This window comes from Halichoerus grypus, chromosome 8 (assembly GCF_964656455.1).
Source record: "Halichoerus grypus chromosome 8, mHalGry1.hap1.1, whole genome shotgun sequence".
NCBI lineage: Eukaryota > Metazoa > Chordata > Mammalia > Carnivora > Phocidae > Halichoerus > Halichoerus grypus.
In genome coordinates, this window is record NC_135719.1 from 57943304 (window position 1) to 57965981 (window position 22678).

Genomic DNA, 22678 nt, shown 5'->3' on the forward strand with positions numbered 1-22678 from the left:
TGTTTGTGGAGTCTCTGCCCTTATCAGCTGACCAGCCATATCTGAATATGAGGTCCCAGATCTTTACTAAGGCACTATGAGGAAGTAAATTGCAGTGGCTCTTGGGGGTCAGCATTCAGGAATTTTGAGCATAAGGTGAGTCGCCAAATTGAGGATGGGGTGGGGGGAAGAAGCCTTGAAAATCAATAAATGTCCTTGCTTGTGCTTTTATTAATTTTATGGATCTATAGAAATCTTATAGGAAGCATTGAGAATTGTAGTGAAGTTTCTCAATGTGAGGCTTAGTGAAAATAGACATTGAGAGGAAAATCAGCAGCATCTAATGTAGGGCATCTGATGTGTATGTGAATAGGTGAATATTCATGTTTGAATGGCATGTGGAGTTGTCAGTGGTAGTGGGAGAACTGATTATTTTTCTGATTTTCTGGAGGGTTTATTGGTATTAGAAATGGGAGCACAAAAAGAAGTAAGTCTTCCCTGGAGACAGACTACATTTTCAGTTGGACTGATATTTTGAGAAGTTGGAATCTATTTAGAGAATAAAAACAAATCATGAAAAGGGCACCAGGAGACTTTGAAAAAGAAGGGGGGAGTTGGAACCACTGGCACTCTAAGAATTATTATTATTCCTCTAACATTCTCCTTCTTTCTTTTCAAAATTTTTGTTCTATGTGATCTGCATGTAAGACTTAGTGCTGGTTGTCTTCTTAATTTTTACTCTGACTTGGAATTTTTGTCTTAATGGTACTATAATGTGCACATTAAATTTAAATTAAGCTGTTATTTATTATTTTAGTAACATCTCATCTAGCAAATTATTAGGTCCTTGGGGGCAGTGAATACTATCTAATCCTCTTCACAGAACCCTTAGGCATATAGGTATCACATAGTACTTATTGAACTGGGTATTAAAACAACTCACTTTATTCATGGAAGATTCTAATATTTCCTGATAGCTTTTTAGTAAATATGCATTTGTTTGTATTTTACAGGTGAACCACTGAGTTCTTCATTATGTCTGATGGAGACTATGATTACCTCATCAAGTTTTTAGCTTTGGGAGACTCTGGAGTAGGGAAGACCAGTGTACTTTACCAGTACACAGATGGTAAATTTAACTCCAAATTTATCACGACAGTGGGCATTGATTTCAGGGAAAAGAGAGTGGTAAGTTCTATATAAAAATGTGATCTCTGATTCAGTATTTGCCTGTCTGTCTAGTTTATTTTGTAGGAATTAGAAGGACAAAGTTTGGAATATAAAATTGGAAGGGTGCATGTGAAAGTGTATTTTGTTCAATCTAGGAAATGTGATTTAAAAGGTTGTGCTGGGGCACCTGGGTGGCTCAGTCATTAAGCGTCTGCCTTTGGCTCAGGTCATGATCGCAGGATCCTGGGATCGAGCCCCATGTTGGGCTTCCTGCTCAGTGGGAAGCCTGCTTCTCCCTCTCCCACTCCCCCTGCTTGTGTTTCCTCTCTTGCTGTCTCTCTCTGTGTGTCAATTAAATAAATAAAATCTTTAAAAAAATAAAAATAGAAGGTTGTGCTGAAGGACCTTTAATATAAAACCAATGAGACAAAAGTGAAGATTTCTTTTAATTTTCCCTTGATACCCTTTTGACTTGTATGTTCCCTCAGAACTCCACAAAGTTATTTGTCTACCTTTGTTATGAAGCCTACAAACCACCCTAGCCAACCTACTCCTGTTTTGTGGACTGTTTCTTCCACCTTTGATGTCATTTTTAATGGCCTTTGTCTTAATTCAATCCCACATGGAACACTAAATGGCGGAACTTGTCACTGCTGCCAGGAAGATGAGGTTGGCGTGGGAGTGAGAATGCCAGTCGTGTATGTTGAGCTGGGAAGTTACCAAGGGAACAGGGAGGTTCTACTCAATGATGAAGGAAGAGGCTCTTTTTTTCTTTATTTAAGGGACCATAGGGCTGCAAGTTATTCTGCTGGTGGAGGGGAGGGCAGGAGGTCCCTGTGTCAGATTTGCAGAGGGAAGATGGCCTTCATCATGAGCTACATTTCTTGCTGAAAAATCGACTGTTACCATGAAGCCCCTCAACAAGTGGTCAAGAGATTAATGACACAGATCTTTCAATGGAGCATATTCTACCTGGAAAAGATAAAGGGTCTCTGGCTTCTAGGATAGAAGAATTCATTCCTTCTTACTCAAGGTCTTTTTCTTCCACTGCCAGAGAATCTTATAGACTCAGAGACACTGAGTAAGAGTAGGATTTCATTAAATTTTTAGTATTGACATATAATTAGTAGAATCAATATATATGTATGTGATTATATTTATTAATTCCCATTTTATAACCTTGTTTTTTAAAAATCACTTTATTGAGATATAATTCACATAAAATTCACCCATTGGAAGTATACAATTCAGTGGTTTTTAGTAATATTCACAGTTGTGCATCTCATTTTAGAACATTTCATCACCCCCAAAGGAAACCTCATGCCCTTTAGCAGTCATTCCCCATTTATCCTCCCTCTAGCCACTAATCTATTCTGTATAGATTTGACTATTCTGGACATATCATATAAATAGAATCATACAATATATGGCCTTTTGTGTCTGGCTTCTTTCACTTAGCATAATGTTTTCAAGGTTCATCCATGTTGTAGCATGTATCAGAACTTCATTCTTTTTTATGACCAAATAATATTCCATTGTATTGATATACCACATTTTGTTTATCTATTCATCCATTGATAGACATTTGGGTGGTTTCACTTTTAAGCTGTAATGAATAATGCTTCCATTAACAGTCATATACATTTTTTTTTGTCTTTTGCCCTTTTTTTATTTGTAGAAATTTAAAAATATATTTTGGATATGAGCCCTTTTTTAAATAGATGTATTATAAATTGCTTCTACTCAGTGTGCCTTTGTACTTTCTTTTTTTTTTATTATGTTATGTTAATCACCATACCTCTGAAACAAATAATACATTATATGTTAAAAAAAAAAGAAAGAAAGAAAGAAGAAGATAGCAGGAGGGGAGATGAACCATGAGAGTCATACACATTTTTTGTGTGGTCTTATGTTTTCAAATCTCTTGGGTATACACCTAGGCGTAGAATTAATTTGCCATATGATAACTCTCTATTTAACTTTGAGTAACTTCCAAATTTTCTAAAGATGCTGCACCATTTTACATTCTTACCAGCAATGTAGGAGGGTTCCATTTTCTCCATATCCTCACCAACTCTTGTTATTGTCTATTTGATTATAATCATTCCAGTGAGTGTGCTGTGGTATCTCATTGTAGGTTTGACATAAATTTCCCTGATGACAGATGTTTTTGAGCAATCATTTCTTTCATGTACTTATTAGCCATTTGTGTATCATCTTTGGAGAAATGTCTTCAGATTGTTTGCCTGTTTTGAAATTGGTGGTCTTTTCTTTACTTTTAAGAGTTTTAAAAATATATTCTGGATAAATGTTCATATATATATATTTAAATTATATATATATTTTTAATTATATATATTTTAATTATATATAAATAATTATAGCCCTTATGGTTAGGTCTATGATCCATTTTGGGTTAATTTTGTATATGGTATGAAAGGGGTCCAGCTTCTATTTTTTTTTTTTTTTGCATAGGGTTATCCAGTTGTCCCAGCAGCATTTATTGAACAGACTATTCTTTCCCCCATGAGTGGTCTTGGTACTCTTGTTCAAAATCAGTTGACCATAAATATATGTGTTTATTTTTGCACTCTCAATTGTATTCCATTCATCTAGATATCTATCCTTAAGCCAGTACTATCTAGATTACTTCTGCTTTGTACTAAGTTTTGAAATTGGGAAGCATGAGTCCTCCCACTTTGTTCTTCCTTTTCAAGATTGTTTTTAATTCCTTGCAATTCCATTTGAATTTTAGGGTCAGCTTGTCAATTTCTACAAAGAAACCAGCTGAGACACTGATAGGGGTTGCACCGAATCTGTAGGTCAATTTGGGGAATATTGGTATCTTAACAATATTACATCTTCTGATCCATGAACATGAGATAGTTTTCCATTTGTTTAGATCTTTAATTTCTTTCAACAATGTTTTATAGCTTTCAAAGTGTAAGTTTTACACTTTTTTGTTCAATTTATTCTTAAGTATTTAAATTTTTTATGCTATTGGAAATTGAATTGTTTTCTTAATTCACTTTGAATTGTTCATTGCCCATGTATAGAAATAGAATTTATTTTGTAAATTGATCTTGTATACAGAAACCTTGCTGAACTTGTTTATTAGTTCTAATTGTGTGTGTGTGTGTGTGTGTGTGTGTGTGTGTGTATTTATTCCTTAGGGTTTTCTATATACAAGATCATGTCACCTTCTGCTTTACTTCTTCTTTTCCAATTGGATATGTTTTATTTTTTTTCTTGCCTAATTACCCTCGCAGGAACCTCCAGTAAAATGTTGAATAGAACTGATGAGAGAGGACATCCTCATCTTGTTTTTGATTGCAGGGAGAAAGCATTCAGACCTTCACCATTAAGTACAATGTAAGCTCTGTGTTTTTTCATAGATGCTGTTTTTCAAGTTGAGGACATTCTCTTCTGTTTTTGAGTGTTTTTATCATGAAAGACATTGAATATTTTCAAAGGATTTTTTTTCTGCATCTATAGAGATGGTTATGTGGTTTTGTCCTTTATTCCACTATGGTGTATTATATTGTATTGATTGACTGATTTTTGTAAGTCAAATCAACCTTGCTGTTCCTGTGATAAATTTTACTTTGTCATGGTATATAATCCTTCTTATATGTTGCTGAATTCTGTTTGCTAGTATTTTGGTGTCTATATACTCAGAATGGATATTGGTCTGTAGTTTTTTTTTCTGCATATCTTTAGTTTTGGTATCAGGATAATATTGGCCTTACAAAATGAGTTGAGAAGTGTTTCCTTCTTTTCTATATTTTGGAAGTTTGGGAAAGATTGGTGTTGATTCCTCTCCAAATGCTTGGTCAGATTCACCAGTGAAGACATTTGGGCCTGGCCTTTTCTTTGTGATAAGTTTTTGATTACTAATTCAGTCTCCTTATTTGTTATATGTCTATTTAGATATTCTATTTCTTCTTGAGTTAGTTTCAATTGTTTATGTCTAGGCATACGATTATCTAATTTTTTGGCATACAGTTCATAGTATTCCTTTATAATCTTTTTATATATGTAAAGTTGGTAGTTGTCCTTTTTAAATTTTTTTTTTTTTAAAGATTTTATTTATTTGACAGAGAGAGACACAGTGAGAGAGGGATCACAAGCAGGGGGAGTGGGAGAGGGAGAAGCAGGCTCCTGGCTGAGCAGGGAGCCGATGCGGGAATTGATCCCAGGACTCTGGGATCATAACCTGAGCCGAAGGCAGATGCTTAACGACTGAGCCACCCCGGTGCCCCCCTTTTTAAAAGTTTTTAAAAATTATTTTAATTTGGGTGCCTGGGTGGCACAGTCAGTTGAGTGTCTGACTCTTGGTTTTGGCTCAGGTCATCATCTCAGGGTTGTGAGATCTAGCCCCACATTGGGTTTTGCACTCAGAGCAGAGTCTGATTGAGATTCTCCCTCTCAATCTGCCCCTCCCACTCATGCTCTCTCTCTTTCTCTAAAACAAATATTAAAAAATTATTTTACTTTTTATTATTTTTTAATATGTTTGGGTATATAGGAGATCTTTTTAAAACTTCCTGGTTTTAGGAATTTGAGTCTCCTATTTTTATCCTTGGTCAGTCTAGCTAAAGGTTTATCAATTTTGTTGACCTTTTCAAAGAAAAGATAATTTATTTCCACTATAATTTCTTTCCCTCTGTTTGCTTTTGGTTTAATTTCTCTTATTTTCTAGTTTCTTAAGGTTGAAATTTAAGTTACTGATTTGAGATCTTTCTTCTTTTTTAATATAGGTGTTTACTGCTATAAATTTACCTCTGGGCACTGCTTTAGCTTCATTTGATAATTTTTTGTAGTTGTGCTTTTATTTTTATCCATCTAAAAATATTTTCTTTTTTTTTTATTATATTAGTCACCATACAGTACTTCATTAGATTTTCTCGTTTCCTTTGTGTTTCTTCGTTGACCCATTGTTATTTAAGACTGTGTTATTTAATTTCTATATATTTGTGAATTTTCCAAAATTTTTTTTCTGTTAATGATTGCTAATTTTACCCCATTGTGGTTGGAGACATAGTTTGTATTATTTCAGACTTTGAAGTTTATCGAGGCTTGTTTCATGATCTAATACATGGCCTATCCTTGAGAATGTTTCTTGTGTACCTGGGAAGAATGTGCGTTCTGCAGTTGTTGAGTGTTCTATGGATGTCTGTTATGTCTTTGGTTTACAGTGTTGTATAAGTCTTCTGTTTCCTTGTTCATCTGCCTACTTGTTCTATCCATTATGAAAAGTGGAGTATTGAAGTCTCTCAATATAATGGTTGACATGTTTATTTCTCCTTTTTCTCCCTACATGTTCTTAATGGAGTAACCCTTTTATCATTATGAAATATCCTTCTTTGTCCCTAATAACAATTTTTGTCTTAAAGTTTATTTTTTCTAATATTAGTAAAGCCACTCCAACTGTGTTTTAGTTACTGTTTGCATGATATTTTCCCCCCATCCTTTTATTTACAACCTCTTTGTGTCTTTGAATCTAAAAGCATGTCTCTTATAGACAGTACATAGTGGATCATGTTTTTAAATCCACTTTGCCAATCTCTGCCTTTTATTTGGAGTATTTAATTCATTTATACTTAATTACTGATAAAGCATTTATGTTTGCCATTTTGCTACTTGTTTTGTGTGTGTCTTATTTTTTGTTCCTCTTGTTTTTTCATGACTACTTTATTTTTTGTTATATACTTTCTAGTATACCATTCTAATTTCCTTGTCATTATTTTTACTATATATATGAGTTATTTTTTTAATAGTTCCCCTAGGGATTACAATTATCATCTTAATTTTTAACAGTGTAGTTTGGATTAATACCAGCTTAATTTCAATACTATCATGAAACTCTGCTTCATTTCCTGCTCCCTCCTTTGCACTGTTATTGTCATGCAAATTACATTTTTATATGCTATGTGCCAATCAACAGACTTATGATTATTCATACAGTTGTGTTTTAATCAGATGGAAGAAAAGAATTAAAAAATACATTTATACTGTCTTTCATATTTACCTATGTAGTTATCTTTCTGGTTCTCTTTACTTTTTATGGATTTAACTTACTGTCCAGTGTCCTTTTATCTCAGCCTGAAGCACTGTCTTTATTATTCCTTATACAGCAAGTATGCTGGTGATGAATTTTCTGTTTTTGTTTATCTGCTGATGTCTTACTTTCTCTTTCAATTTTAAACAATAGCTTTGTTGGATATAGAATTCTTGGTTGATAGTCTTTTTTCTTTCAGCACTTTGTCATCCTACTGCCTTTTGGCCTTTATTGTTCTTTAATGACAAATCAGCTGTTAGTCTTATTGAGATTCCTTGTATGTGAGGAATCACTTTTCACTTGCTGCTTTTAAGATACTCTTTTTATCTTTGGATTTTGACAGTATGATGATGTGTCTAGTCAATCTCTATTACTTTATTGGAGATCACTGAGTTTCTTGAATGTGCAGATGAATGTTTTTCATCAAATTTTGGAGGTTTTTGTCTATTATTTCTGCAAAAATATTTTCTGCCTCTGTATTTTTATAGGATTGCCAGTATGCATATGTTGGTATGTTTGATGGTTCCATAGGTTTCTGAGACTCTGTTCATTTTTCTTTATTCTTTTTCCTTCTGTGCCATGGCCTGGATAACCTCAACTGTCCTATCTTCAATTTCAGTGGTTATTTCTTCTGCCAGTTCAAGTCTGCTATTGAGACCCTTTAGTGAATATTGCACTTCAGTTACTGTACTTTTTAACTCCAGAGTTTCTATTTACCTTTTATAATATCTATCTCTATTAACATTCTCTATTTAGTGACGCATTATTCTTTTCTCTAATTCTTTAAAAAAATTTATTCATTTATTTGAGAGAGAGAGAGAGAGAACAAGAAAGCACAAGCAGGGGGAGCAATTGAGGGAGAGGAAGAAGCAGGCTCCCCACTGATTAGGGAGCCTGATGTGGGGCTTGATCCCAGGACCCTAGGATGATGACCTGAGCCAAAGGCAGGTGCTTAACCAACTGAGCCACCCAGGAGCCCCTATACTTTAATTCTTTAGACATGATTTCTTTTAGTTCTTTGAACATATTTATAATAGCTGATTTAAAGTCTTTGTCTACTGGGGCGCCTGGGTGGCTCAGTTGGTTGGGCGACTGCCTTTGGCTCAGGTCATGATCCTGGAGTCCCGGGATTGAGTCCCACATCGGGCTCCCTGCTTAGCAGGGAGTCTGCTTCTCCCTCTGACCCTCCCTCTTCTTGTGGTCTCTCTCTCTCATTCTCTCTCTCAAATAAATAAATAAAATCTTAATGACTTTTTCTTTTTCTTTTTTTTTTTTTTTTGTCTACTAAGTCCCCTTCCTTAGGGATGGTTTCTGTTGATTTCCTCTCCCCCACTGTGTATGAGCCATACTTTCCTGTTTCTTTTTGTGTCTCATAAACTTTGCTGAAAACTGGACATTTTAAATAATATAATCTGGCAACTCTAGAATTAGATTTCTCCCCTTTCCCAAGGAGGGGGAAGGGCAGAGGGAGAGAGAGAATCTCAAGCAGACTCTGTGCTAAGCATGGAGCCTGACATGGGGCTCTATCTCACAACCTGAGATCATGACTGGAGCTAAAACCAAGAGTCAAATGCTTAACTGACTGAACCACCCAGGCACCCCTGAGCAGACAGATTTCTTGAACCAATAACTCTGTCAGCTTTTTCTGACAGTGTGTGTGTGTGTGTGTGTGTGTGTGTGCATGCATGTGCATGTGCACATGTGAATGTGCATGCCTGTTTTGGGACATGTGCCTAATGCTCTTGCAGGCAGTTTACAACTCTGTCTTAGCCATCACTTCCTGCTTGAGAAGAGCCTCGAAGTTAGCTAGAGATAAGATAATAGGGTCTTTTCAAGTCTTTCCCAGGCATATGTACAGTGCTATACATGAGACTGGCCTGGTACATTCCATTGTAACATTTTGGAGCTTTTCAAATCTCCCTATGGACGTCTCATTTCCTTTTTTTTTTTCTTCAAGTTTTTTGGTTAGGCTTTTGTTAGCCCCAATTGGTATTGCTGCCTTTGGTAGCTGTGATGTTAAATAATTGCTGCTAATTGTTTTCAACAAATGCCCTAAGGGTAAGATTATTATCATAGAGCAAGCTCTGAGTTTGGCAAAGTCAAGTCAAGGCCTGGGAATGGAGCTTTACAGGCAACTTTCAGACAGTACTCTGGAGATGAGACTTTGGGGAGTTTCAAACCTGTTTTGCCTCCACTCCCTTCACTGCCCAGTGAACTGATTGTTTTCACAGCTACTATAGTTGTGCATCTCTTGGTTTTCAAGGCTATTGATGAGCTGGGAAGAGTGGGATGGGAATAGGATAAATTAAAACAGCACGAATTTTACTGTTTTTACTGATATTCAGCCATTTTTCTTGATTGGATGCTTCTTGGGACATTGCGATTCTTTGTTAATTTTCAGAGTTTGGAAAAAGTGGATTTTGACATTTTTTTTGGCCAGTGTTTCATTGCTTTTATGGAAGAAGAGATCTTCAGAGGTCCTACCTATAAAATTGCTTTAGAGTACTTTTTAAAGATGGGATTGGGAAAAATACTAGTGACCTGAGGGAACTTTGAGGAAAGGTGAGCAGATTATTTTTATACAAATTATGTGTTATGTATATATTTCATAATATATTTATAAAAATATATAAGGTATATATGTTTTAATACAAATTATTATATTATCCAAAGACAATTATTTGGAATAACATACAAATAAGGTTGTATTCCAAATGGGATTTTTTAGAAGTTTAGATGCTTATGGGAGTTGTACTGAAGAGAAAAGTGGGAAGAGTTCATCAGTCTCAAAAGTTTTCTTTTTCTCTTTCATTTTGCTATTTTAGGTGTACAGAGCCAATGGACCAGATGGAACCATTGGCAGAGGTCAGAGAATCCACCTGCAATTATGGGACACGGCAGGGCAAGAGAGGTATGAGATCTTTAGTTATGTGTTCCTTACTGGAGGAAAGGGAAAACCAGCTATGCCCTTCACACAGTTCCTGAGCAGGAAAAGGCCGGCTGATTAGTTGACTTGCACCTAGATAAGACATGCTGCTAAATTAGCAGGAAATTTATCAGTCTGAAATGATAATGATGTCTATTTCATACAAGGTCAAAGGAAAAATGAATCCTTTTCAAAATAGACTATCTTACTTATGGAGTTTTTACTTCTTCCTTCTTTTTCCTCCTCCTTTCTTCTCTTCCTCCTTCCTTTGTCTTTCCTCCTCCTCCTCCATTTTTCTTCTTGTTCTTGTTCTTTAAGATTTATACACTTTTCTCCATTTACTTTAGCTATTTACACAGCCACAAAGACAACTGCAGAATTACCTGCATTATTCTTGCCTGATTATGGAAACCTCACAGAAAATCTGATTGGAATTAACTCATATGGTTAGAAGTTGCTTGATCAAAATAAGTCACATGAAATCTTGATATAAAATTTCTTTCAGTTATAGCTGCTGTTTTCTCTCACAGTTTCTTTGAAGTATTCTGTTTGGTTTTTATTTTTTAAAAGATTTATTTGAGAGAGAGCGAGCGAGCCAGGGTGGGGGAGGGGCAGAGGGAGAGGGAGAGAGAAACTTTAGCAAACTCCCCACTGAGTGCGGAGGCTGACTCGGGGTTCAATCTCACCATCCTGAGATCATGACCTGAGCCAAAACCAAGAGTCAGACGCTTAATCGACTGAGCCACCCAGGCGCCCCTGAAGTGTTCTGTTTTTTAACTTTTTATTATGAAAATCTTCAAATATATATACTACAGAGGATAGTATAATAAAATCATGAATATATTTCCCAGTTTCAGTAGTCATCAATTTGTAGCCTATCTTATTTCATGTATACCTCTATCCCTTCTTACCCCTCCCCCAAATTATTTTATTTTTATTTATTTTTTTAAAGATTTTATTTATTTATTTGACAGAGAGATACAGCGAGAGAGGGAACACAAGCAGGGGGAGTGGGAGAGGGAGAAGCAGGCTCCCCATAGAACAGGGAGCCCCAAATCACAAATTATTTTAAAGCAAATTCCATTTATCAGATATTTTCATTTATAATTACTTTGGTATGTATTCCTAAAGGATAAGGACTCTTCTTGTAAAAACATTGATTAGAAATATTTGAGAAAACTTAAACAGATTAGATGACAAATTCATACCAGTATTTTCTTCCCTGGAATCTATGCCTGTCAGTTGCAGACTTTACATAAAAATAAAGTGGAAACTGACCTTTAGAGGGAGAGAGAGTGGGAGACAGCAGGATAAAGCCTTGGAAGAGAGAGTACCAAGAAAGGATAAGACTGAGTCAATACTACTCCCACCTTAAAGCCAAAGAAATGGTTATCAGAGTTATGAGACCTCTTTAGAGACTAAAATTAAAAGGTCATGGACCCCATTATAACATCAAGTCAAGCTGAACTTTCTAGGGACAAAGAAAACATATACAGCAAGAACCATTGCTTTGGGCCTAATTAAGTAAATTCTTGACTGAGACTAAGGGATCATGAGCCAGTTCTTATGATCCCTGTCCAGCAGTCTGATTTTTCAAATTACATGGTCCATTAACATATAAACTTATGTAAGTGATAAATAAGTGTCTTATATACTTTTGGAATATCATCATCCAATTTGTTTTTTTAATTTTTAAAAATTTACAGAGATGATTTTTATTTTTTTTTATTTAATTCCAGTATAATTAACGTACAGTGTTATATTAGTCTCAGGTATACAATAGAGTGACTCCACAGTTCCATGCATTTCTCAGTGCTCATCATAAGTGTACTCTTAATCCCCTTTGTATATTTCACCCTCCCCGCCCCCCACCTCCCCTCTGGTAGCCATCAGTTTGTTCTCTGTATGATTGAATTCCAAATATAACTTTTGATAATTGTTGGTGTTTTATAAAGTCTCAGTATATTTTTAAGTATTCTTTGTGGCTCTAGATATCCATTTGATAGCATAATTTGCTAAATCTTATGTAATTAAGAGATATAATATACATAAATAATATGAAGTTATTAGAAACAATGGCACATTATTAAATACCTAATTTGTTATTGATGAATTATTGGAAGAGGCTGAGGGCACTATTGGTAGTTTTATATTTCAGGAGTGGGGCCATGATTTAGATGACCAATCTGCTTTTATGTTCCTAGGTTTCGTAGCTTGACAACAGCGTTCTTCAGAGATGCTATGGGGTTTCTTCTGCTTTTTGATCTGACAAATGAGCAAAGTTTCCTCAATGTCAGAAACTGGATAAGTAAGTGCTATTGTTTCCCTGTCTCCCACTCCCCCCTTCCCACAATACAGTGCTCTCTGAAATTCTACTTCTGTTGTAAGTTGTTTTGGAGGAGCTCCTAGTACTATTAAAAATGCTGTTTAAAGGAGTAAGGTTTTACTTTGGGGGCAAAGATTACTGAAATACTCTGCTTTTCCTAGTAATACTAACTTTGGTTTGTTGGGTACTTCTTATCCTGTAGGCACGTGGCAGCACTTTACATGTGGAAAACAGAGGATGCTCTTATCCCCATTTTATAGATAAGGAAACAGAGGCCCAGAAAAGTTAAATCTCTAAGTATCTGCTTGCCTATTGTATGCTATCAGGATTCATATCATCCAGGGTTTAATACATCTATTACATAGACATAAATATCTTTTGAGGGCTTAGTAGATCATACCCCTGGCTCCCTGTCTCTTCTGTACTCAGAGCTTCCTTTTCTCCTTTTAAGGCCAGAGCAGTTGCCAGAAGGATCCCATCAGCATCCCATCTAAAATTACATTGGCAAAAGTGGTCCCCAGCACTATACACGCGCACACACCCACCCTCATCTTGGCTCTTTGGAGAGATCCTAATCTCTTAAATGATTGGTTAGCAGCCACTTAAAATCCTGCCACTTCATCAAATAACAATTTGCAAAAGTACATTTTTCTCTATTAGTTGTATTAGTGCAAACCTAGAGAATCTATTGGGGAAGGCTGTGATGTTAAATTCTTAACATCCAAATCCTTAAAATGAAAATACTTATTAAAAATACCTACTATTTAAAAATAACTTGGTGTTTTGGTATTATGAAGGGGTCATTGGCTGTGGTTTTGATAGTAGAAAACCTTATTTTTAAGGAGTTTTTAAATAAGTAATTTATATGGTGCATTGTGATTTTTCAAAGCATTTTCACATACTTTGTAGTTGATCCTCACAAGCACCCTGGGTGAAGATTCAGACAGGTGGTGTGTCTTTATTTTAGGATGAGGACTCTGGGCCTTGAAGAGTAGTCCTGTCCTTCTTGGAGGACATGGAGTTTGGCTTTCCGTTCAGTAGCCTTTTATGCCCTTTCTTAACTAAGTTGATCATTATGGGCTGAAGAGCTATTTAATACTTTAAGTATAGGGTCCTCAAATTTAGTTATGCTCACTGGGCTTCACTTGGTTAAATGCCTGTGTCGCACACCTCATTATTTCGATTAAAGCTGAATGATGGTGGCTATGTCTAGTCCTTTATCCTCAGCCCTCGCTCATCATCCTCTTCTTTGTATCATTCTAACAAGTTCTGAGACTTTAAGTCAAACACTGTAAGATTCTTATTAGAGATGTGCTCATAGAATCTCAGCATTGAGAAATCATCAACCCACCTCTTTTCACAGATAGAAATGGAAACTCTGAGACAGATAAATCTTGCCTATCTGGACTTTTTAGCTGATTAGATAAATAACAAAATTATGAAATATGTAACGTATGCATTTTATTTTGTTATCCTTATAGTGTAAAAGAATTCTTATCGTGAAATTAGGTAGAGAAAATTTACACATTTTGCAGATTTTATATCTTCAATGGAAAGTATTCTCCCCAACCCGCCTTTAAAAAAAGAAAAAAGTTAGTGTTCAGTATCAGAGATAATAATATCAAATCTTAATTAGGAATAACAATTTATTGTCTATACATTTTATTTTTCCTCTGCTTATTAGCATTTTGAATATTACAGGGATTATTCATTTCTTCTTTTTTGTGGAAACAGAGGCACTGTTGCCTCTTAAACAAGTAGCTGACTCCTGGGCCCTGACTGGCCTGGGGAGAGGAGAGCAGGTCTGCACCCTCCTTTTAGCTTCTCCAGAGCTGCCCTGGCAGTCAGTTCTCTCTTGACTCCAAAGCTCTCCATGCCCCTTGGGAAGGGGATACATGCAAGCCCAAAGGTGAGCCCTGCTGAATTCAGAAGACTGAACCGAGAGCTGAGTCTTCTCTGCGTTTTCTCTCATTTAATCATATATCTTTCTTATTTTAATTGAATTGATTCTGCCTTAGGATAATAGAAAAATGTGAAAACATTTCAGATGGAAACACGCTAGTTCATAGGAAGACAGTTCTTTTAAAAATATTGCTATGGGGAGACACTATACGAAAAACAGAGCTTTATGATTAGCAATAAGAACTAAAAATTCTCCAAGTTTTTTTCAAATGGCCTTCAATAGAAAGATAACCACAGGTGTGTGTGCAAATGGTCGTTCACATGCACGCGTGCACTTTTGGAGGGTTAGCGAATTCTCCTATTCCTCTCTGATATAAATAAGGTGGGATATGTGCTTAAAGATAATTTTACATCTCTGTCCCATTCAGTTTTACAGATTAGGTTACTGATGCTTTGAAAGCATTATATCATTTCCTTATGCCCGTACATCCACTTAGAGTTTCCAGAGCACTTTTGCATATATTCTCCATTGATCACACACATATTATTTACCTATAATAATTTTTCTTACAGGCCAGCTACAAATGCATGCATATTGTGAAAACCCAGATATAGTGCTTTGTGGAAATAAGAGTGATCTGGAAGACCAGAGAGTAGTAAAAGAGGAGGAAGCAAGAGGACTTGCAGAGAAATATGGGTGAGTACTTTTGTGGAGAAATCTAGAGAAAACATTCCCAATTCAAACATTAGCACAATGGATAACAGAAGATGCAAATGCAAAAAATTGAAACAACACACTCAGATGTAGGCCTCGGGAAGTATAAATACCTACTTTACATATTAATATTACGTGATAGTGGGAACCCTAGGAAAAACATTGGGTGAGGGCCATGCTTCCGTCCCATTTTCTCAATCTCTTGGTGTTTAAAGACACCTTTGAGGGCAAATGCCCTAACTATATAAGGCTGCTTTCCCAAGATGCAAGTAGGAGATGCATGGGGTAAGAAAATTCTCTCTATTCAGCAAGAAAATTTCAAAGCCAGTTCATGTGCGGCTGTAGAGAGCCCCAGCATACAAGAAGGCCTATTGGCTTTGAAATTTCTATGCTGGGAGAGCATAGAAATTCTCTTGGTTTAGGTTGTGTTTTTGTGGTGGAGAATCCTCTAAATACTGTCTTCTTCCTTGAACTCTGGGAATAGGATCACAGTAGCATTAATTGGACATGAAAGAAGGGGTTAGCCGCTGCTTATTAAAATATCAAGGGTATCTCTACAAAGGAATTTGTGCTTTACTTTCTTTCTGCCTCTAATACAATGAGAACTCAAATGTGTATATATTAATTACCCTTAATATAAGTGGGAGGCAGCAAGTGGAGTTGAGAAGGAAGGGAAGGTAGAGAGAGAGATAGGGGATGTTACCCAGCTACTGGCCCTGGTTTTTAGGCAGAATCCAAGGAAGCCAGAGGAGGGCCTTTCTCTTTTTATTGTGTGACAACTGCTTTGTTCTTCCTTGGACTGATGGAGGACCAGAGGACACTCGAGGATAGCTTTCACATTGGCAAGGGAGTAGAAGGATTAGGTTGGCCAGGTGGGAAGAAGTCAAAATCTGGAGAGTTTAGAATACCAGGTAAGGAGAGTTGCTGAAATCCTGGGGGGCAGGGAGTTGCTGAAATCCTTTGAACGTGGAGGGATGTGATAAGTACTTGTCTAGATCAGTCTGGGGTGGGGGGGGGGTGAAGTAAAGGGAGGAAATACTAGAGACAGGGAGATTGTGGTGATCTGTTAGATGGGTAGGAGCTGCATTTGTGGAAAAGAAAAAGGAGTAAATCAGAGAAAATAGGTAGGGTGGGGGCAGAACAGGATTTTAAATCTTTTTCAATTCTAGGGGTGGGGCAAGGCAGCATGGGTTGGGGAGTGTATCTATGCCCATCAACTATACTGGCTTACTCTGGCACAGATTTGCAGTAGGCTGTGGGGGTTTTCACTCCAGGGTAGACAGTGCCTAACCATGTTAGAAGCACCTGAGGAGCTTTTAACAAATGCTTGTGTCTGGGCCTCACCTCTGAGCTTCTGAGGTAATTGGTCTGGAGTGGTTTATCAGGCAAGATTCAATGGAAGAAACATACTTACATATAAAGGGATTTGGTACAGGTATTTGACCTTATGCACTTGTGGGAGCTGGTTAAGCAGTCCTTACGGTGTTATTTTGACACTGAAACTTGAAGTCCACAGGTCAGGCAGTCAGGAAGGGAAGGTGTTTAAGGTGGGGAGAACAAACACCAGCTAGGACCCATAATGACAGAATGAAACCTGCCTCCGTGCTTGTTGCCTCTGACCTGGATGGTCTGGGTATCCTAGAGAAGCCAGGGACCTTTGTCACAGGGCTAAGCACATGCACCTGGCCAAGGAGTTGGAGAAACTGAAGGAGGATCTTGGGGAAGGTGGAGCCGGTACAGATCTGGTTGCTGGTTTATGCCAACCAGACGAGCCAGCAGGTCAACAGTGATGTATGAGAGCTACGGAAAGTCTGCTGCTTCACTTCCACTCCCCAAACTCCCCCAAACCTCTCCTGTGATCCACCCTAACTGGAAAGGAAATTCTCAGAAATGTTGTTCAACCTAACCAAGTTGATGTGTCACGAAACCTCCGCAGGTGGGGGCCTGGGCATTGGTGTCTCTCAAAAGCTCTCCACATGATTGTTATGTTAGAAGTACCTGGGGAGCTCTTAGCAAATACTTGGATCTGGGCCTCACTTCTAATCTTCTGACACAATTGGCCTGGAGTATGATTCTGAGGTGGAGGCTGGCCAAGCCCCACAGGCAATTCTGATATGCTCGTCTACTCTTGAGAGGCACTCGGGTAATGTGGTAGGAAGGAAAGAGGGAGGCCAGATACCACAGATAATACTGAAATGTCGAAACTGGGAGCTGGGGAGCTATGTTGCAAGGGGGGTGAGAAGGAAGTAAGTGATGAAGCAATGGAAACCATGGACCTAGACTGTGCTTTTGAGAAGTATGTTAGTGAGGCCAAAAGAAATAGGGTATCTAGAGGAGTTAGCTAGAGCCAACAAGTATGTTCTCAAGTACTGGAGGGGAGCCAGGATAGACTTCTTCCCCCACTGGGTTTCTTCAGCCTTTTGTTTGTTTCTTCTGTTCTGGTTCTCAGGATTCCACTTCCTTCCTGGTAGCAAAGAGCCCAGCATTGCCTTCTGTCTATAGGCGGAGTCTGGGGAGCCAGGGATTGTCTTTCATCTGTGCCCAGCTCACAAGCTCTGGGGAGTACTTCATAAGGGGGGCTCAATCTCAGGTTTCTGAGTTAAGTTAAAATGAGAGAAGGGATTAGCAGATAAGATAATGGAATCTATTGGAGAAGAAAGGAAAGAGATGGAAACAGAATTTCCTTAGGAATTAGGAAGCATAAAATACTGTTCTGGGGGCACCAGGGTGGCTCAGTTGGTTAAGTGTCCGACTGTAGGTTTCAGCTCAGGTCATGATCCCAGGGTCGTGAAATCAAGCCCCATGTCACGCTCCTTGCTGGGCATGGAGCCTGCTTAAGATTCTCTCTCTCCCTACCCCCCCTCCAACCACATGCACTTGCTCTCTCTCTCTCAAATAAATAAATCTTTAAAAAATATAGTTCTAGGCTGTTTGGCAATTTCAGAAGCAAAAAGAAACAGCTTAGTGCATATGCATTTCACAAATTTGACATGTAAGTTTAATGATTATTTTCACAGATTTTTTTTCATTTTTAATACTATTTTTATTGATTGCACATGTACTAAAGGGCTATGTTGATCACTTCATCTCCATGCTAATAGTAGTAAAATAGAGTATGGTTAATGGCACATCTTCGTATCATTTTTATGTTGTCTGATAAATTTGCATTTTTTTGTTACTATTGTGCTCCCTTTCCTCCCCAGTACCTAAAAATGAGTCATCGGTTCATAGTGCTTCTCTTAAATATACATGCACTTGGAGAATGAAAGACTATGTCTCAGAAAAATTTTGCAAACCTAATAAAGAACATGTTATAGTACAAATATGGAAAATAAATCTGTCTGTGAGGACAAATAAATCTGAGAATAAGACTTTCATGCAGCAGCCAAAAATGGAAAGGGTGAATTGAATGTATGATGAAGAATATCACAAAATTTATGTTTAGTAGACTAAGAATATATTAACCTCTAATTCCCTGTAATTTTTAGGTTTTTCTAGAACAAGGGCAAAATAATGCTTTCTAGTATGTTATATTGAAGACTGTCAATGAAGTCAGAGAAAGGAGCAAAACAAATGTTTGTCCAAACTTGTCCTCCTGCCAGTCAAAATGAGGATGGGCTACACTGTTGCCAAAACACTTTAAAAAATAGCTACAAAGTCAAATATGTAAGAAGAGCAAACAGAACCAGCATTGGCAACATTCCTTTTGAGGTGATACTATTGGATCTCAAACCTTAGTGTGTATCAAAATCACCTGAACTCTGGCTCCCCGGGGAATTTCTGATTCACTATATCTGGGCTGGAACCCAGACATTTATGTTTCTAATTCCCAGATGTTGCTCCTGCAGGTGGTTGAAGACAGCACTTTGAGAACCATTGGTGTGCAAGTCACAGGTGTGCGTGCTGGCAGACACTTTCCTTGACAGTATAGTTGAATAAATCATTATGCACAGAATATGAAGCAGTTGTCTACTGTGCCATGCATGGGTGAAGGAAATGTGCTTAATGACTCATCACTGGAAAATCCATGTTTGAGGAAGGAGGATATATTTTCTCTCTCACATTGATTAAATCAGCTGTGATATAGTCTGGGAAGGGACACTGGGATTGGTACTGAGGGAGTGCCAGCCATAAGTGGGCAGGCAAGGACTTGGTGAGTAAAAATAGCTGCACCTGAATGCCCTCCCACTCTTCTTTTTTCACACAGGATAGTTGGTGGTCATTACAAGCCTTTCGTTTTTGATTCTGAGTTGAAGGAAATACAGAAAATTGTGAATATGATGAAAGCATAATAATTGAATGTGTACATATTTCATGTGCTATACAAAGGAATGGGTAGAACATTTTTTAAAATTGAGAATAACTGATATATAACATTGTATTCGTTTTAAGTGTACAATGTAATGATTGGATATATGTATACATTGCAAAATGATCACCACAATAAGTTTGGTTAACATCCATCACCATATACAGTTATAATTTTTTTCTTTTTTTAAAGATTTATTTATTGATTTGACACACATAAAGAGAGCGAGCACAAGCAGGGGAAACTGCAGAGGGAGAGGGAGAAGCAGGCTCCCTGCTGAGCAGGGAGCCTGATGTGGGGCTTGATCCCAGGACCCTGGGATCATGACCGAGCTGAAGGTAGACGCCCAACCAACTGAGACATCCAGGCACCCCAATTTTTTTTTTTTCTTCTGATGAGAACTTTTAAGATCTACTTTCTCAAGGGCAGCAAGTTTAAGATGACTTTTTCCCCCACTAAAGGATGCTGGCTATTGATGAGGAAGGTGCTCAAGAGTTTCTGGATTAAAGAATGTGTTAACATTTATTTACATTAGTAATATGAGTACAGACCATTTCTGGGTTTCAAGTGGCTTAGCTCAGCAGAATGCTCAGTGTCCTATCTAGTCTGAACTAGCTGAAATGTGGCATGAATAGCTTGATCTCAAATAATTTGATTCTTTGCATACTTTATGACCTCCTTCCTTCACGTAAGAAATAATGGTGTATCATTGGGTGGGCATGTTTTAAAACCACACACATAAGCTAAACCTAAACATACAAGACTGATTTTCAGAACCCCACACAACTCAGTGGAAGATCTAGATTTCATTTGGCATAGTCTCCTAGGTTGAAACAGCCAATACACCAGCCATTTCTTGTAAGTGCTTGTTCATTTAGCATTCAACAGACTATAAAAAGTAGTGAGACTCCTATCTTAGTTTAGTGAAAAAATTTTCCATAATATCTGGATCCACATGTGAGCAAAATATCTAGAACCATTTGACAGAACCATCAAATACACTTGTTTTCATTCCTGACAACTTCTAACTGTAATCTAGGATCTTCTGGTTTTGTGGAAATAAATAATAGAAATCAGCTTGATGTGGATCCTGACCTATTGCATAAGCAGGATATAGATACCCTGGTGAAAAACTATAAATGATGATAATACCCCCCATCATTGATTTGAAGTAGTTTGCCATTTTGCTCATTTTATTTATTTTAAAATCTGTGATTAATCTATTTTTTTTTTTAAAATGTACCAAAATTGGTGTTCTGTATGCATTCCAAACAGCTGTTAAGTGGTCATTTTTGGATTGATATCACAATTAGCTGCACAGGATTTTTTCAAAGGTTTGGCAATACCGCCCCTAGTAATGCTACGTTAGCACCACCATGTGGAGAGAAGGAACAGTATCACTCTCTATGGTTAAAAAGGGGGACAGTTGATCCTCTTGAATTTAAGCTAATTTTACTAAATTTTTGCCTAGTAAGTTTTAGGAAAAATAGAATATTATTTTTTAGAGAAGGAAAAAACCCATTAGATTAAGATTTATTGAACACTTGCTGGACACTAGGCTTGTGCTAAGTCCTTAACATGTATTATCTCATTTCCTCCTTGCCATGGCCCCATGAACCACTGTTACCCACTTTACAGGTATGGAGAAGTGTTCGGATAATGTAGCCGAAATGCCTTCTAAAAGTGAACATCTTCTAAAAGTGGACATAAAATAGTACTAACTCCATCCTCTAGACTCCTTTGCCCTTAGGACAAGCTGAACAGTCCAGTTTTCAAATGTGAACACAAAGGCACATTCTGTCTCTAGAGCATCATTTTATTGTGGAAAGTCTTACTTCAGGGTCTTCTCTGTGGATCTCATTTGCTTCTCCTCTGGCAGCTTAAAGAGTGGAGAGCAGAGTAGAGTGAACTCAAGTATTCATTAATTCTTGTAGAAACAAAAACCACATTACCCCAGGTGTTCAGAAGACTCTGAATGATTAGTCTAAAGATTAAGATTGTTGGGGCACCTGGGTGGCTCAGTCGGTTAAGCATCTGCCTTTGGCTCAGGTCATGATCCCGGGCTCCTGGGATCGGGTCCTGCATCGGTCTCCCTGCTCAGCAGGGAGTCTGCTTCTCCCTCTTCCTCTCCCTCTTGCTTGTGTGCTCTCTTTCTCTCCCTTTCTCAAATAAATAAATAAAATCTTAAAAAAGAAGATTAAGATTGTTAAACAGACTCCTGGTCACATGACCCAGAGGTTCACAAATGGCAGGAAAATATACTTGAAGGAGAGAAGGTTGTTCCTTGAATTTGGAGTTCTAAATCTAAACTACATCTTATTAAAAGATGTACAATATTAACACGAGTGACTTAAAAATTTATAACTTAACTCCTATACCCTGAAGTTCTACCAATTAAATACTTGCTTAGGTTAGTAAATATATTAGACAATAGCTTATAGGTCTGCTAGAGGCACCAGTCTTTTATACCTTAGTAGTAATCAGTAAGGTAAGATCCATTTCTCTGCATTTGGTGAAGATCACTTGGGGCAATGAGGAATCTGATGGGGACTTACGGTAGGCAGATACTTTGGAGCATGAAGCACTTCAGCAAGGACAGGTCTGAGTGAGCCATCCCTGGTGTAGGAAAGGAAACATGGTCCCAGGTACTAGAATTTAGGGCAGTACTGTAGATCGCTACCTTATGGATTAAATCAATAGTTTGTAAGCTAGTTTGGGAATTTAGTGTTTATAATGTTGCTCAGGTCTCTTGGAGCTATGACTCTCCGTGACTCAGTGACATTTTTTCTATGGGATGATGTGTTCTGAGTGTTAACAAAATTACAAGCAAAATTTTGTAACCTATTATGTGTTGGAAATAAGAAACATTTATCAAAGACACACATGTCAAAAATGATACATTTTATATGTGTCAGATTCTGATATAAACACTTTAAATGTTAACTCATTTAATCCTTATAAGAAGGTACTGACACTATTTAGTTTTAGGGATGAAGCAACTGAGGCACAGAGTTTAGTGGCTTGCTAGGGTTATATAGTTGCTAAGAAGTTGTGCTAGGATCTGAATCCAGGCAGCCTGGATTCAGAGGTTATGGCTCTTAGCCATTGTCCAAGATGTTTGTAACTTCTATGCATAGATTTTTGTTTTTTAAAAGGATTTCCAACTATGATTTCTCATTTATGCCTCAAAAATAACTGGGCAATTTTCAGGAGCTGAGAGAGAAAAACTATGGAAAGTAGAAATAGCTTAATGGAAATTCAGTTGAGGAAATCAATGAGGCTCAAGATTT

The 22678-nt window shown here is 37.3% G+C and overlaps 1 protein-coding gene across 1 annotated transcript in view; it reads left to right on the forward strand.

Moving 5' to 3' along the window:
- RAB27A (RAB27A, member RAS oncogene family) overlaps positions 1 to 22678 on the forward strand; it is a 69367-nt gene that overhangs the window by 41941 nt on the left and 4748 nt on the right. The window contains exons 3-6 of the mRNA XM_036078275.2: positions 993 to 1167; positions 10036 to 10121; positions 12341 to 12444; positions 14938 to 15061. Of these exons, the coding sequence (XP_035934168.1) occupies positions 1015 to 1167; positions 10036 to 10121; positions 12341 to 12444; positions 14938 to 15061 (467 nt within the window). The 5' untranslated portion in view covers positions 993 to 1014. The remainder of the gene's footprint in view (positions 1 to 992; positions 1168 to 10035; positions 10122 to 12340; positions 12445 to 14937; positions 15062 to 22678) is intronic.